This window comes from Pangasianodon hypophthalmus, chromosome 3 (assembly GCF_027358585.1).
Source record: "Pangasianodon hypophthalmus isolate fPanHyp1 chromosome 3, fPanHyp1.pri, whole genome shotgun sequence".
In the NCBI taxonomy this organism is placed as follows: Eukaryota; Metazoa; Chordata; class Actinopteri; order Siluriformes; family Pangasiidae; genus Pangasianodon; species Pangasianodon hypophthalmus.
Window position 1 is genome coordinate 11421634 of NC_069712.1, and position 16757 is coordinate 11438390.

The window sequence follows — 16757 nt, forward strand, 5'->3', positions numbered from 1 at the left end:
TCATCACAAAGCTGCTTTACACATTGCACTTCCTGTCACTTTGCCTCCTTTTTTGTTGGTAGACAGTGCATGTGTGTGTAGCTGTACAAACAGCCAATTGCAGATAAAAGATAGAAATTTGTAAATACTCATGTCAAGGGCTCATTTAACCATCTGTTGTTGTTGTCACATCTGTTAGAATTTAGATTTGTTAGCAGTCTGGTGCTTAATCAATTGCTTGATGCTGTCTGATGCAAAAAAAGGTAACCCGTTTCTTTTAAATAGAGACGTTTCCTTTTGAAATGCAGTGAGTAAAAGTCAAAAGTCTTGAGTGAAAAAAAGTAGAGCTACTTGATTATTTAACTTCAGTTCAGTAACAAAGGTTTTGTACTTCCCACCTCTGTTCATAATGAATAGGCTACAGAATTGCATTTCAAACACTGGCATATTAAACATTTTTATTTGTTCTGGTTTTGAAGAGAGAGGTTCACCCTGGGTTATGTGCTTGTGTGATAGTGAATTCTTTCTTCTGTGCTGCAGGTGTACAGGGGCAGGCCATTTATCAGCCAGACTGGGTTTAATTTTGGATCAAAGCCAAAACAGTGCACACATGAGGGGTTGGAAAGAAGCAGACAAACAATTGAACAAAAGCAACATTGTGGCACAAGTTAACATCCCAGCACCAAGCTAATAAGAATCTAGGCATAAATGTTTAACACACATGTGTACCCCCCCCCCCCACACACACACGAAGTAACACACTGCACCAGTTTTGCATTTTGCAGTATCATTTTGCATTTTTCTGTACATTCTTTTTCTGCTTGAGCGCTCATTTTACAGAAGTGTACTTGCACTGATCAATATGTTAATGTTAGAAGTCAGCTATTTTGCAGCCAAAAACAAAAATTAGACATACAATACAAGGAAATGTTACAGTTGCTGTACTGTAATGGTGAAGCTCTCACACTCTAGCAGTCACTCTGTCTTCACCTATGGTCACAAGCTGTTGCAAGCTTGTGAGTACAGGCATCAGAAATGAGGTTCCTGTGCAGGGTTGTTGAGCTCACTCTCTGTGAGGAGCATGATAATCCGGGAGAGCCTTGAAGTAGAGAGGCCACTCTGCCGAATCAAGAAGAGCCAGTTGGGATTGTTTGGGCACACTACAAGGATGCTCTTTGGTTGAGCTCCTGTTCACCACTAACAACTGCTGGTTGGATTTAGTGATTGTGAAATAACATTTTTAACTTGCATTTATATATAAAGTTGGCTGCTCCAATGTCCTTTGGCATTTTGCTAATTAAATGCCGAGCTGACTGAAATTGCTATACACTGTGGTACTTTTGCATGACTATAGAGTATTCTGCACGGGTCTAGAGTGGATTTATAGTGCGCTATTACTAATAATATAGTAAACTTGTGAATATATCCAGTCGTTTGTTCACTGAGAATTCTGACTACACTAGAACTTTACTGACACCCAATATAGTCATCTGAAAAGTAGGAATTCAGATACTAGACATGATTAGAAGCATCTGTTTAAATATGAATCCCAGAGAAGCGGGTTGTAACACATTTTGACAATTTTCCTGCTTATCCTGCTAGTTCAGCTGGTGAGTGGAATCAGGTGTGATTGAGCAGGGAAAATGATCAAACTGTGCCAGACTTTCTCTAAGAGTCAAGTTGTGCAACATTGGTCTGAATGAATGCAAAATGGAGATCAGTCTATTTGCTTAAAATATGAGGAATCTCTTTCTTACATTTCAAAGACAAACCCAAGCATGTTTTGTGGCCACATGGAAAGCAGTAGTCAAACTGCTACTTAATGTCTGATAAACATTAAAAGGAAGAGAAAGAAGAAGAGGGAAAAGGTTCCAGTCAAAAAAGCAAACCATCATTAAAACAAACAAGAGGGAAACAAAACAGAAAGAGCAGGAATGTGAAGACATGTAAAGCAGTGGAATGTACAGTGCAAAAAAAGCCCTAGCTGACCCTCCCCACATATGCTGCTTTGTGGTTATTGAGTAGCTAATGAAGGGCTCCATCTTAACTGATATGCTCATTTGCTGGTTCAAGCAGATGTACGACTAGCAGGAACAGCATGGGCTGCCGGGCTGCATATGGGTGGCGTGTGGGGGGAAGCTTCTGGACAACACCGGACATCTGTGAGGGTCCATAATGGTAATGAGTTATCCTAGACCCCCTGGAGAAATATAGAAAAAAAAAAAAATGAACACTACAACCTTTACCTCAGATAGTCTTGCAGTGTTTATAAATACATTGTTCCGTTGTTAACAGGTCAGATTTACTGTTTCAGTTTTTGTGCAGTCCATAGTTCCTCTATGAATGCACATGCACATATGAACTTATAAAGAATATTTCTTATTATTTATTTTTACATTTTTTATTATAAATGTATTTATTGTGTATTTATCTTTATTCCTTGTATTGTCTTTACCAAGTTGCTTAAAAATGCCTCGCATAAGAAGCCCAGACCTCAATCTAATTGAGAATCTGTGGCAGTCTTGCAGTTCACCAACATCTCCATTCAATCTGACAAAGCTTGAGCAATTAGGCCAAGAAGAATGGGTAAAAATATCAGGATACAGATGTGCAACGCTAATAGAGACAAATCCCAGAAGTCGTGCAGCTGAAATTGCAGCCAAAGGTGATTCTACCAAGAATTGTCCTGGGGGATGAATACTTATACACCCAACAAATGTTTGCTATTTTGTTCAATTAACCCTTGTCTAGAAATATTTTTCACGTTCAAATGTTAGACATATTGTGTAAATCAGATGGTAAAAATCCCAATCCCAATCCCAAAAGTCCAATTCAAGTCCAGGTTGTAACACTACAAAATGTGGAAAGGCTCAAGGGGGGTGAATACTTATGCAAGACAATGTGTATTGCAATTTAGACATTTACAATAATACATTTTTATTTATTCATTCAGTTATTCATCTTCAGTTACCACTTTATCCTGGTCTGAGCCGTACCCAGAATCTTTTTAATGAGTCCTTAACGGCCATGTGATGAAAAAAAAATTGACAGTCTTTTGATCTTCTTTCTGTTGTTACAATCACTAGTGTCCATGGCAGGGTCACTCATCATTTAAATAATAATTCTGTTTATATAATAATTTCAATATTGTTTACATCTTCTTATATTTTCTCATCACTATCTTCTGGCCTCTATTCAACTCAATTATTCAGCCCTGGTAGTTTAGTTTTATTATGGGTAGCAAATCAAAAACACCTGTTACTCATCTCTCTGCCAAGTCACAAACACACACTCCACAACTCCAACTGCCAGCTCTCTCTCTCTCTCTCTCACAAAAAAAAAAAAAAAGTAAGACACCGATACCATCACCATTGCCAAAGAAGAACCTTCTCCGGCTGTGCCATTCGACAAAGCTTAACTCCAGCTGTGCCATTCGACAAAGCATAACCATAACACTGCTGTCACATTTCTGAAATTCCTACTGTACAACTAATTATATTTAAAGTGTAAAAGAATGTTTCAGACAACCCTCTCCACTCTTTTGAGGAAACGTCGGCAACCTGAATTGACCTGTGCTCAGCCTCAAAAGGAAATGAAGTTTAGAGAGGTGACTGTGTACCTGGTGGAGAGAAGAATGGGTAACAGCAGGAGAAACTTCCTGACAAGTTTGGCCAGGTCAAAGGGCTTCTGTGTGGACAACATCTTAAGGTATGTCAGTTGCAAAACAGATGTATTTATGAAAATTGAAACACTGTTGATGACTGACTGACCAAGTCACTGAAGGCCTGGTTACGGTTTTAGCCACTGAATTAAAGAAATGTTGATTTGTTACATATCTGAATGCCACATTTGATTGCCTTTTCAAGGCACACTAGTCTGAGAATTCCTTTTACATAATGTTATACAGGCTGTCAATCTGATATGCGTCAATTTGTATGCAAATCATCATGATAATGTGAAGGTATCTTGCCTGATTTCTAAGAACACCAGAATGATGACAGGATAATGACAGAGAAGATGAAACTCTATCGGGTTCTGTCAGATGGGGACAATTGACTGCCACAATCAAGCTTTTCCTGCTTCACAAAATGACACTTGTGAACTCTGTAAAGCTGAACATTTGCACGTCGATTGTAACTGGGTACAATGTCTAATTTCAGTCTTTTTTTTTTCAGCTGCTGTTTGTGCATTAAACAGCCTGTTAAAACAGAGCTTTACCCCTCAAGGTCATAAAATGTCCCAAAATATGGGCACGGCTTCAAGGTCCTTGTCATGTCAAAGCTGTGTATGTGTGTTTTTGCTTGTCTTTGGATAGTAATGGGAATCTATAACAGTAGTTTGTGTGCCTGGGTAAAGCTGATACTTGCCTACTCCTGCCAGTTGGAGATCTGCGCCAGGAGTGTGCAGCTGGCTGTGGGCACCAGTGGGTGTTGTTTTGGGCAGGCTGGCATAACCGCAGCCGGTGGCTGGCTGTGGTGTAGTGTGCCATGCACAGCTGAGGGATGGCACCATTCCCAGAAATGCAGCTTGAACTCCTGCATCATACTGTTTCTCAGCACCCAATGAGCTATTGTCTGAAGCTAACAGCAGGAAACAGACTGAAAGAGATGCAAACTGACATTTTACAAGGTGGTGAGAAGTACACATTAGTGATGGATTAATAATACATAGGCCTAGTTTAAATCCCATTGATGATACAGAACAATACTTACATGTGCCATCCATGTACTGTGTTAAAGATAAACATTAGAAACAACAGATGATGAAGACTACTGAAAGTGAAAATGTGTTGCCTAAAAAGGCTGCAGTAAACATACGTGGATGTGGTCACTGGTTTGTGGTCTTCTGAGGACTTTTTTTAAGAAGCATGTAATACTGACAGGTTTGGACCTAGAACAAACATTTATCTCTATCTTTAGTCTTGTCTGTCTGCTCTTAAAAATAAAACATACTTTAGTACAATATTTTAAAGTAAAGCATTATATATATGTATGATAGTATAGGTGAAGTATGCTAAGGGCTGTATTCAGAGTTGGCGACTTATTTATTTATATCAGTGTTGGCGACGTCAATATTTATGCGTATTTCTTTCCTATCAAAAATATTTAATATTTATGGCATTCAGATTAAGCAAATCACTTGCACTCCGAGGTGGAGTTTTTCAATAGTAGACTTTAAACACAAGTGCTTTTCTTTAAGCCTCCAAAAATTTAATTTCGATGAGACATATTTGCTTCTGTAATTTGCTCCTCTAAATAAAACATGGTGATGGCTTGAAAGATAAGCTGACCAAGCACTCATATGTCACTCACTTCAAGTTAATTCATAATTTAATTAATAAAAATTTGCATATTTGAGATAGGCAATGTCTCTGATTGCAAAATGCAAGATGCATCTCCTCTGATATAATTTCATGGCATTTCCTAGTTTTTTGAGTGCATTTATAGTCAAACAGTGACAATGGACTTCATAGTGATCCTTGCTTGAGCTGACATCACTCAAGAAAAACGTCCGCAGGTTCAAGGTCAAAAACGTGAAACTGAGACACACCTCCGTTTTAGGAAAGCTGTGCCCCATATATGTACTGTAACTCTCCTGTAAGTTCTAAATAGCACTTGGGTCTGTAATTAGGTTTGAATACAGATGTGGACAACTCTCTCACTATGCACTTAACTCAAATTTTACACCTTTATATGCTATCCATATGCTATACTAATACACGCCTTGGCCTAAATGAGATAAAAAGCATTCTTGTACATACTTGTTTGGAGTTTATTCTAAAGAAGTCTCTGAAAAATGATTGCTACACTATACATATACTTATTAATGACTGCACGTTTGTGACATAACCAGATTTTTCAGTTAAAATCTTTCTGACCTTGTTCTGTCAACATTCTTTAGTTTGAGTGTTAAATTAGTCCCCGTGCTAGTTATAGATTGCATAACTCTGCAGCAGGATGTCTTTGCTGCATGCACCACAATCAGGCTTCATGTAATCCAGGAAGCCTCCTATCTCTATTTCAGTCCTCCATCTCTGTATTTTCTCACTCTTTCTCTCTCTCACACACACACATACACACACAGTAACTAGTAAATGCCTCTGCCGTGCAGTTAAATGAAGATGAAAGTGAAAGGTTAGAAATCAGAGAGTGATGGAGAAACTGGAAGAAAAAGACGGAGAGATGAAGGGAGAGATTTCATTTATGTTTCATGAACTCTACTCCATGATCGGATTTGATATGGAAATGTCAGTGAGCTGACAGCCTGGCTGCAGGACTGAACTTTTGATTCAGTTCATACTCTCAGCTGAGACTTAGCTTCACTCCTGTGGTTTGATTGACTTTGAAGGTACAAAATGAACCTTTCTTTAAGACTTGGTTTCAAAGTTTCTGGAAGGCTGCATAACCTCTCTCAAACTCCACTGGTCTATTCTGTCCATTAGGCTCTAAAATGGCAAGAATAATTGCTGAATTATAAGTTGTTGTGCACTGACGTGAGATTGGTGAAAGCACAGTGCTATATGATTACAGCCTTTTTTGAGGCACATGAAATGACCCTCTATTTTCCTCTGTTCCGCTCACAGAAGAATGTTTAATTTGCTATTGGTGCACACTTTAGATACACACGCAGTATTCCAACAGGAGCAGGACTTTTATACACTTCACATTTAAGCAGAAATATTATTAGCAATATGTATACAGAACATAATGTTTAGACAAAAACAGATTCTCTTTGCTCTTCAAAGATAATCACTCTATTTTCTGTTTTGTGAAATGTCTTCAAAATAGACATATTCATTTGTTAACTTGTTAATATGCTTCTCTGTAGTTCTAACCATTCACTAAATGTGAAATCATAATATATTATTGAGTAAGAATTTTTAAATACAAGGCATTTGAAAGAAAAAAATGTATAAATAATAATAATTAAATGCTAGTGATTTCTCATTGTTTCTGTAACTAATGTATTAGTTCTTGGATATCTTGTATACTATAATGCTAACCAGAGGATTGTTTGTAATACAGCACACAGGGGAACACAATTCCCACAGGCACAGGGATGATAAGTTGATGGTACTCAAAGTGTATTGACTTTTTCCACACCTTTTCACACACCTGTTGGTGCTGAGTGCTTTACTGCCTGAATTTACACCTCTGAGTCTTGATAGCTTGACTATAGCCCTATCTGTATTGGATTAATTTCACTGGGTGAGATCTGTAATAACTTTTTTACATGTGTGATAAAACTCTCATGTCCAGATGACAATTAAATGAACATCAGAGGGGGAATTTATGCTAGGTTGTTTACGCTATGAACCCAGATGAATGTGACAGACAAGGTCATATCATATGATGTTTTACTTATTTGGCAGGATATAATGTTAGATGATTAAGGAACTTGCATCTGATTCACTTATTTCTAAAAAAAACTAAACAGAGAGACAGACATGCAACAAAGTCTCACCAAAGTGAATTTTGGAGTTTTATCCAACTTGCACTTTAAGCTTAATTTGTGAATACATTTTATACGAATTATAAAATTATTATGAATACATGAATACATTTTGCATAAACATTTTTGACTGCCCATAGACTTCTATTTAAATTGGTTTTCTGTTCTTTTCTCAGTACATGGAAACATGGAATTTGTTGTGTAGTAATCACACGCAGTGTGCAGAGATTTGCTTGAGTATTCCTTTAAGGATTTGGCTTTGCATTAATTGAGAAAACCTTGCTTGTAGGCCCAGACTTTTTCACATTTATTCTGGGTTATTTTGTACAATATGAGAGAAAAGTGTGAGGACCTTCTGCATGGAGGATTAGGCTCAAATATGATTCAACAGATTACCCTTTATCTCCTACACATGCACGCACACACAAACACACACACACACACTTTTTTTTTTGTTTCTCTCTTCTCTCTAATTGTGAGTCTGGGTCTGTGACTGCACCACTATTGTATCTCTCTGGGAGCCATACACTCGGGGTAATTATGCATGGGTGACTGCTCACACTGGCACTGCAATTAAACAAAGCAACAACAGCATGGGATGCTGGCACACAGGTTGGCTGTGATGGATGTTTATGTGTGTTTATGTAGGTGTGTGTGTGTGTGCGTGTGTGTGTGTGTGTGTGTGTGTGTGAGAGAGAGAGAGAGAGAGATAGAGAGAGACATCCAAACAAAGCTCCTGTTTTCAGTAATGGAAATTGCTCCTCTTCATCAGTGTGCCACAACAGCAGTTAGAGCCACAGTTTGGCCAAGAGATGGCCAAAGGCTAGAAGAGAGAGGTTAACCTCCAGGTTAAAGATGAAGGAGTGGATTAAAGAGATGAGAATGAAAGTGTAGGTCCTTCCTAGTACACAGGTTTACAAACCTCTGTCAGACTACTGTGGTTCTGAGGTTTTATTATTTGCTGTCATTTACGGCACCTCAATAAGATCTTACTCTTTGATTAAGGCTTCTTAGCTTTCTAAAGGGGCTCTACTTGGAATACTCTCTGACCAGGAAACCCTCCACTTTAGTGTTCTACAGTCAGCCATATAAACGAATAAAATGAAAATAACATGACCTTGATCAAGTGCAAGTGGAAGCCATATTGTTAAATGAAACCATAATTTCAGTGATTAATATAATGATTACAACTCGGACTTTATACAGTATACAGTATATGCAAAAATATAATGCCAATATTCTCTATTAGATGTTTATTTGAATGGTTGCCTTTTTCTCTTTGATACATCATAATATTAGTCTTTTTCACTTTTAAATTTGTTTACTCTTACATTACATCATGTTGCATTTGGCAGCCCAGAAAAAATGCTGTTTCCTTCTTTAGTAAATTTTCCCTGTGGAAAGGAAAGTACTTGTGTTTAAAGGCAGTAGGCTAACAACTAAAGACAATATTGAGAAACACAGTCACACACACCTCTACTAATCTGAAAAATCTGCCAAGCTCAAATGTACAGTATGAACTATGCAGAGAAGATTTTAATAATCAATATGGAAAATCAACATAAGAGCATAATCGGTTTCTGAATACGACAACTTTCCCGAAGTAAATATTAACGTATGTTTAGAAATTAAGCTACCAATTTAAGTCCCCAGTTCTGAATATGATATACATTAGGTCTCAGTATTCACCATTTAATTTTCATATGAGTGACAAGATGTCTTCATCTGATCTTTGCAGTAGTAAAGTGACTCATATTGTAGCAGAGGACAATCCAGCACACGAGCTCTGGCCATGGCTACAGGAACAGGACATTACAGACCTGGGCAAAATAAATGTGGTGGACATCGCCTGGTTTACACAGAGCATGAGAGCTGGCAGGCCCATTCCAGTGGAGGCACAACATCGCATACAAGTGAGTATACCTCTGTGTGTGTATGTGTGTATAAAAGAGATATAGAGGGTATCAAGAAGGTGAGTTCATCTGGAGAGCTGTTGAGGAAGAAGCACAGGGATCTGTCAGGTCAGTTAAAGGCCACAGGAACTGGCTAAGTATGATAAGATGTTGCAGAAGTTTATAAAGGAGGGTTATAAAAAAGGTCTGGAGACCACATGGTGGACACGATGGTGGTGCTATAGTGTACTTTCATAGATAAACACTGGGTGGTGCTATAAGTCTAAAGGGTTGTACTGAAGGTACATTAAACATCTGGTTCCGGCACTATAACAATAACATTGCCAAAGCAATAAATAAATAATAGAGCTTATAAAAAAGGAAAAAATAAGAGGGTCCTTTGTACATATTCAGCATGATAATCATGAAATTCATAATCATCCATTCTCTCAAAAGGACAGAAGCATGAGCATAAATAATTGAACAGATGAATATTCTCAGTGCTGCCTCCTTGATATAAGATTAAATCACTTTGGATGATCAATTTGCATACAATGCTCATAGCTAACAATTAGACTACATTGCATTATTCATTAACAATAATTTTGCTAAGGCTGTGTAGAGAAATGGCCCTTTTTCTCCAGTGCTCTTCACTCCTGCTCACCACTTAGACCTGGAGAACTTAGAGAGACCTGAATTACCTGAATGGTTCAGTCATACTGTCAGATACTGTGTCAGAAAACGGGTTTATCTGGGCTTTGGGAAATAAAGGGATGCATTTCCTGTGTTGGCTGTAACATCACTTCGCCTCATCCCTGCTGCCTGACAGCTGTAGAGTGATGTGCAATATTGTGCCAAATAGACCCATCAGTGCAGTGCCTGGTCTCGTAGCACCTCACTAACTGATGCTAAAGATATTTATTAAACACATTCCTCTGCTCTTGGACCACTGTGGAAGGAACTTCAATGATCTGCACAAAAATAAAGAAATATGCCACCCAATTCCGGAGAGTAATCAATCTCACTTCTGCTCTCAGCAGACAGAATATGAGCTCGGCCAGAAAAGCCTGGATCTCCTCTGGATCTCCAAAGAGTCATAACTGGGGACATGGCCCTTGTCTTTATGCTATTTTTAACCTTATAGTCCAAAATACCTTTAGTTGACATAAAGATAATGGGTTTTATTAAGAATGATAGATTATCATCATCATCATCATCATGATGTAAGGGCTTGATCCTCGGCAGGGTCATGATGGAGCCTGTTCTGGGAACACTGGGTGTGAGGTAGGAATACTCCCTGGATGGGACACCAGATCATCGCAGCACATCATGCACACACAATCACATAGGTTAGAGGAAGCAGGAGAAACCATCATACTGCCTTTGATAGATATTGTTTATATTTGATACACTTGATACACAAAGGTATTTAGAAAGGGAATCCTTAAAGTTTCTGTGTACAACTGTACAATAAAATGTTTCCCTATCAAAGCGGGTTCCAAGTAGAGCAATTTTAGGAAGCTAAGAACTCTAAGCTACCCAAAAAAGGCAACTCGTACAACAAAAGAATTACTATCTCGCACCCTAAAGGGCATAGGCTTTTATACCTTCCAAAGTATTCCAAACTCTCCATTTTATACTTTCCAAACAGGTATGCAAGAGGTAGAGCAAGACAATGTAGCCTAGGCTACAAAGCAAAGACATCAGTGCACAAGCAAGACAAAGTGCAGGAACATAACATTAAACATTCACATTCATCATGTGTGAGGTTATGGGATTAATGTGAAGGATATTTGTGGAAACAAACATTATTCATTCATTCATCTTCAGTAACCACTATATTGTGGTCAGGGTTGTCGTGGATCTGGAGCCTATCCTATCACACTGGGTGTGAAGCAGGAATACACCCTGGATGGGATGCCATGCACACCATGCACACACAGATTCACACACTCATCCACATCTAGGGGAAATTAAGCAGAGCCAATCCACCTAACGGCATGTTTTTGAGAAGTGAGAGGATAACCTGGTGGAAATTCACACAGACAGGAGAACTTGCAAAACTCTACTCAGACACTAACCTGAACTCAGGATTGAACTGGGGACCCTGAGTCAATCATGAATTTAAGCATTAAAAAAATCAAGCAAAGATTGTTTTATATGGACATTCGGTTCTCTTGTCCATTCAGAGAAACAGAAGGCAGAGTCATTTGCTGGGAAGAGGCAATGTGTATAGCACTAGGCAGAAATGATCCCCAATAGTGCTTCTTCAAGCCCTTGGCAAAAGGTGCTCCTGGATATCACATTATGGAGGAGATGTGCAGAATTGTTCAGAACGCTCCCCAAAGCTGCTATCATCATCTTTTTCTGTCACTGCCTCCAGTGAGTTTAGACAGTGCTGTGATGCTTCTGTCCTTCCTGAGGCATTTGGTATCCCCTGCAGTGTTGTTGCTCCCTCAGCAGGCCACAGCATAAAGATAACACACAATAGACTGCTAGAAGAGCCGCAGGAGCCTGCTGCACACATTGAAAGACCTGGGCCTTCTTAGAAAGAAGAGTCTGCTTTGGCCTTTCCTGTACAGGGCATCAGTGTTGTCAGTCCAGTGCAGTCTGTTTGTTCAGGTAGACCCCCTGGTACATAGACAATGTTGAGTTTAACAGCAACCTACCAGGAAGCACCAAATACAATACTCCACTCAATAATCTCAAACAAACAAATAGGAAAAAACTTCACAACTTTAATGGAGCACATGTTATGCACGTCTCAGCACGTGAGTGGAGCCAGTGTCTAGTACACATGTATTTAAATAAACATTTAGATGATTATTTAAAATAAAGTTACTGTGTATAATAAGCCTTGTGATAGGAAAGACTGTAATATAGCTCATGTGCTAGGTAATCATGATAACTTGAAGCAATTAAGCATTTTAGAAGTTGTTTGTAATTTCATTATTAAATAAAGATTAATTTATTCTGTGTATAATTAACATTAGCTTTTGATTGGTTTAATTGGCAACTAAAGAAATTTGTCATACAATTAAATATCAAATTTATTTGGATTAAATGACCCACAGGGATTCCACTCCCTATAAAATTAACTATGTTAAAAGGGTTCTTTGGTTCGTCTGGAATCCTTTAAAGCTCTGTGTACAGTTGAATGTCAAATTCTGTAAGTTTCCGGAGCTGTACTGGAGGGATGAACACCATTCTTCCATATTATTTGAGATATTCCCGTAAATGGTGTTTTGACGATGATGGTGGTGGAGAGCGTCATCTAACCCTTTGCTCCAATTTGGTTGAGAGCTGGTGACTGTAGAGGACATATCACACACAATTTATACCATTTTTAAAAATATTTATTAAATCAATCGCTGAGCCCTTGTGTGCTGTGGATGGTGGTGGAGTCATTCTGGAAGAGAGCACTCCCATCAGGATAGAAAATGTTTAATATAGGATTAAGGTGATCAGAGGGTTTCCTTTTTAGAAACAGTTCCAAGTAGAAGCCTTTTAGACAGCTATAACTGTTAAACATCCAAGAACTCTTGAGGAATCCTTTTTTCTAAGCGTGTCCTTTTGCTTGTCACTGGTGTAATATGCTATATCTGTAATAAATCTTCACAATTTTAAGGTAAGGCTGTAAGGACCATGATTGTACCTTAAATGAGTACCTGAATTCACCTTCCAGTGTGAAAGATATAAGAAAGTACACATGATACTGTATACTCTCATGGGTTCTACCCTAGTGATAAATTATGTTTTTTACATAATACATTTACAACATGAAGCTCAAATTGTTTTACAAAGAGTTAAAAAGTTTAAAAAAGTGTCAAAAGTTAAAAAAAAAACAAAAACAAAAAAAACCCCAAAAAGAACCTGCTAATTAATGAACTAATATTTTGATATTTGCCAACAATTATAGGGTTGGAGAGTAAAGTAAAAGGATTTAAATTTTTTTTTAAATCAAAATTCTGAGGAATTTTAAGAGGCACTGCTCTTTGGAGCATAAAAAACATCACTTTTGTAGCACTTAACTCTTGAAATGTTCAGTAAGCCACTGATAATCCTTCCTGCTCTTATAAGATATTCAAGGAAGTTAAATTCCCACAAGCTATACAGAGTGGCATTCACAGCTTTTACTTTTCCATAATGTGTTCTTACTTTAAGAAGAAAAGCACAGTACACTAAGGCATAAATACGAATGGATAAAAAAAGACATTAAATAAAATTGCGTGTGTGAACACAGCTGACTTTTCCCCAGGCGCTTAGCCTGCTCTGCAAAATGCCACAGTGTTCATTTACCTCCTCCGCTCTTCTCATCGGGAAGTACAAGCTGTCTTTTTATGAAGGCTGTCTCTGTGGTATGGGCAGAGACCTGGATGTAGGGAGACCTGCAGGCCTACCTTGTGTGCCTTCCTTAGCTCCGATCAATCATGGTCTGAGAGAGACAGAAGAAGGCAAGGTCAGACTCAGAAGGGATGCGACCCCATAACCCCGTCAGTCTGTGGGCTGTGATCTCATTAACCTGAATGGACACAGCTCACTTGTGTGTGTGTAGATCATTATCCTTGGCACATGTTCTCCTAACCTGCATTTGGTGCTGGAGCCACACACACCCACACACCTGTACACAAATGCGAGGGTATGAATTATATCTCATATGCTTTAAAATTTTATGACAGCAAGGTATAAGTGACTGAGCTGCAATTATGCATACCAGCAGTGTATGTCAGTTTAGCTGGAGTCAGCACATATGCACAAGTATTGTATCTGATACGTCCATGAATGAAAGTGAACCCTACAATATGCAACTTTAAAGGAATATTCCATCTTTACTGTAATGTATTAATGATTACCACAAATAATAATAATAATAATAATAATAATAATAATAATGACAGGTTTCCCTGTACTGAGGAAATAATGGAAAACTTGTTTACATGCAAGTCACTTATAATGGGCAGCTGTTGGCGCAAACACTTATGCATAATGTATTTTTGCAGAACAAGCTCTAAATCTGCATAATTCATCATGTCAGTATTTCAAAATAATGTGTGGCTATGTATCACCAACATACTGTAGTTACTGCATTGTTCCAAAGTTTAATAAAACTACATAAGAACTGCATTCTCTTATATCTGTCTCGTGTTAAAACTTCTACTATTAGAGTGTAAATGGTTGTAGTTTTCAATCTGCTTTATATTTTAAACATGTATTCAACAATCAACCATAGACTTCCATTATAAATTAGGTTTAGTGATTGTTCTTTTTTCTTTTCATTTAGAAAAACATGAAAGTATCCTTGTTTATAGTAATCACATATACACTACAGATGCAGAGAACAGAAAAAACACTGGAGGGTTTGGAGTTTAAGACCTAGTAAGCATTCTGTTTGGGTTTGATAATTATTGTGCTCTCTGTAGATTTTAAGTGATTTATGAGAATACAATACATTGACCTAACACCATTAAGGAAAAATTTAATAAAATGGGCTAAAATGAATCATCCCAAGTATTTAGTTAACCATTTACAAAATAAATCATGTCACAGCACTTATAGGTAGAACCTTCAATCTTTGAGGGCACAGAGTGCATGGATAATGTGATAAAAGATTTATGGCAGGAAATGTGATTTTTCACTTTCTAAATAAATCTATTAAAGTCCAGTGTTATGGGGGATTTCAAGATACGTAAGAGGAATTTCAGATAAATTACCATGTAACTGGTGCTCTCATAAGATATGATGCAGCCTTATCTGAAAAAAGTAAAGTGAGTATGTCAGATTCTTTTAGCAGGGGGATTGGGTCTGGCGCTAGTAGAACTGAGCATGTATACAGCACACAACATTTATTAAACCCCTTATAGTCCCAAAACCCATCAGCAAATTTCTTTATCAGATAATGCTGGATCATATCTCATAATAACTTTAACTGTTCAATTGTATTTATCTGAAATTCCTCTTATGTATCTTGAAATCCCCTTGGCACTCTAGTAACTACATAATTATCCATAGTTATTGAATAATATGATTTATCACAATGGGAAAAAGAGGGGGTGGGATGATGTTACAGTTGTGATACGTTACTAATATCATCCCATCCCCTCTTTTTCCCATTGTTACAAGTTTCCTTTTTTGTCCAGTCAAAATGGTAGCTTATAAGCTGTCAGTCATGCCAAAAGACCTTTCGTCACCTTTCGCATGAACCCATTTTGACTAAATACAAGATGTTGATGAATGTGGATTAATTCGTCAATGTCGTACAGGAAAAATAATTTTAATTTTAATAATTGGAACATAGCTTACACAGGCTTCAAATCCCACCTCTGTTGTGCATGCATATTCTCCCTGTGCTTCAGGGGTTCCCTCCAGGTACTCTGGTTTCTTGTAGGCTGACTGGCATTTCCGTATTGTCTCTTGGTGTGTGATTGTGAATAAAAATCCTAAAGACATCTTGTTAGAATGGATTGATCTGCTAGTAAGAGAAAAATAACTAGACCGGAATTCTAGCATCTGGGACACAGCCTGAATAGAGCTTGATGTATTGGAACTAAACCCATTTTATGATGCTTGATAGTTACAGAGTGGCTGTTTTCACTGAGTAAGAGCAAGGTTTGGCATGACAAACATGAGCATCAGGGATTAGAAATGATTTAGTTTTTCCAATTTGGCTCATTCGGAAAAAAACAAAACAATATTTTTACATTCATGCTCCACGCTGTTCCATGCCACCCTCTTTAGCTGGAAACCGGTTAGAATGAAATAAAAGAATGGTTAATAACTTTGTTTACATACAGTCATTTGACTGTCAACCTCCCTCTTAGTGCTAACTTTAGTTGAATGTTCACCTTTGCAGTCTTCTGCATAAAGAAGAAGGATGTTGTCTTTGAATATGATGCTGCATCCTTCCACATTGCAGTGTGATTGTGTTGCCTGCAGAATTTGTTGCCATCGCCAGATCTTAAAAACAAACAAAAAAAAAACAGCTTTGGTGGCTATGTGAAGAATTCTGGAAAGGAATTTAGGTCTATTGCTAAACTGTTTAGGTTTTATACTTTCTTGAAGTCACACTGGAATGGAAAATAACGTTATTAAACAGTTAGGCACGTTTCACTATGGAACAATTTAGAGTGATTTTGTTCGTGTTTTTTTTTATTATATTCACTGAAAAATTCTGTTCCCTATAATCTTTCTAATCTCTGATGAGCACTGTGTTTTTTATACATTTAATTATAGCCTTTAGTAGGGAGACTATTTGTGTTATGATGATTTTTTATTAGGAGACGCCGAAGGCAGAGAATAGAATGCTTTTCCCACTGCTGCTGTAGGAGACAAAAATATATATGCTAATTTTTCCACTCTAATAACTGACTAAATGCTTCTTTAATGATTGGTATAAAAGCTTGATAATGTTTGCATTAGCACTTAATGTTGGAAAAG

At 37.7% G+C, this 16757-nt stretch overlaps 1 protein-coding gene across 2 annotated transcripts in view; it reads left to right on the plus strand.

Moving 5' to 3' along the window:
• The first annotated feature begins 3232 nt into the window (after window positions 1-3232).
• The window catches only part of dntt (deoxynucleotidyltransferase, terminal), a 109044-nt gene continuing 95519 nt past the window's right edge, over window positions 3233-16757 (plus strand). The window contains exons 1-2 of one of the 2 annotated variants that reach the window (XM_026934595.3): window positions 3233-3687; window positions 9170-9344. In XM_026934595.3, coding sequence (XP_026790396.1) covers window positions 3494-3687; window positions 9170-9344 — 369 coding nt within the window. In that variant the 5' untranslated portion in view covers window positions 3233-3493. The remainder of the gene's footprint in view (window positions 3688-9169; window positions 9345-16757) is intronic. The other variant, XM_026934587.3, reaches the window with a different exon arrangement.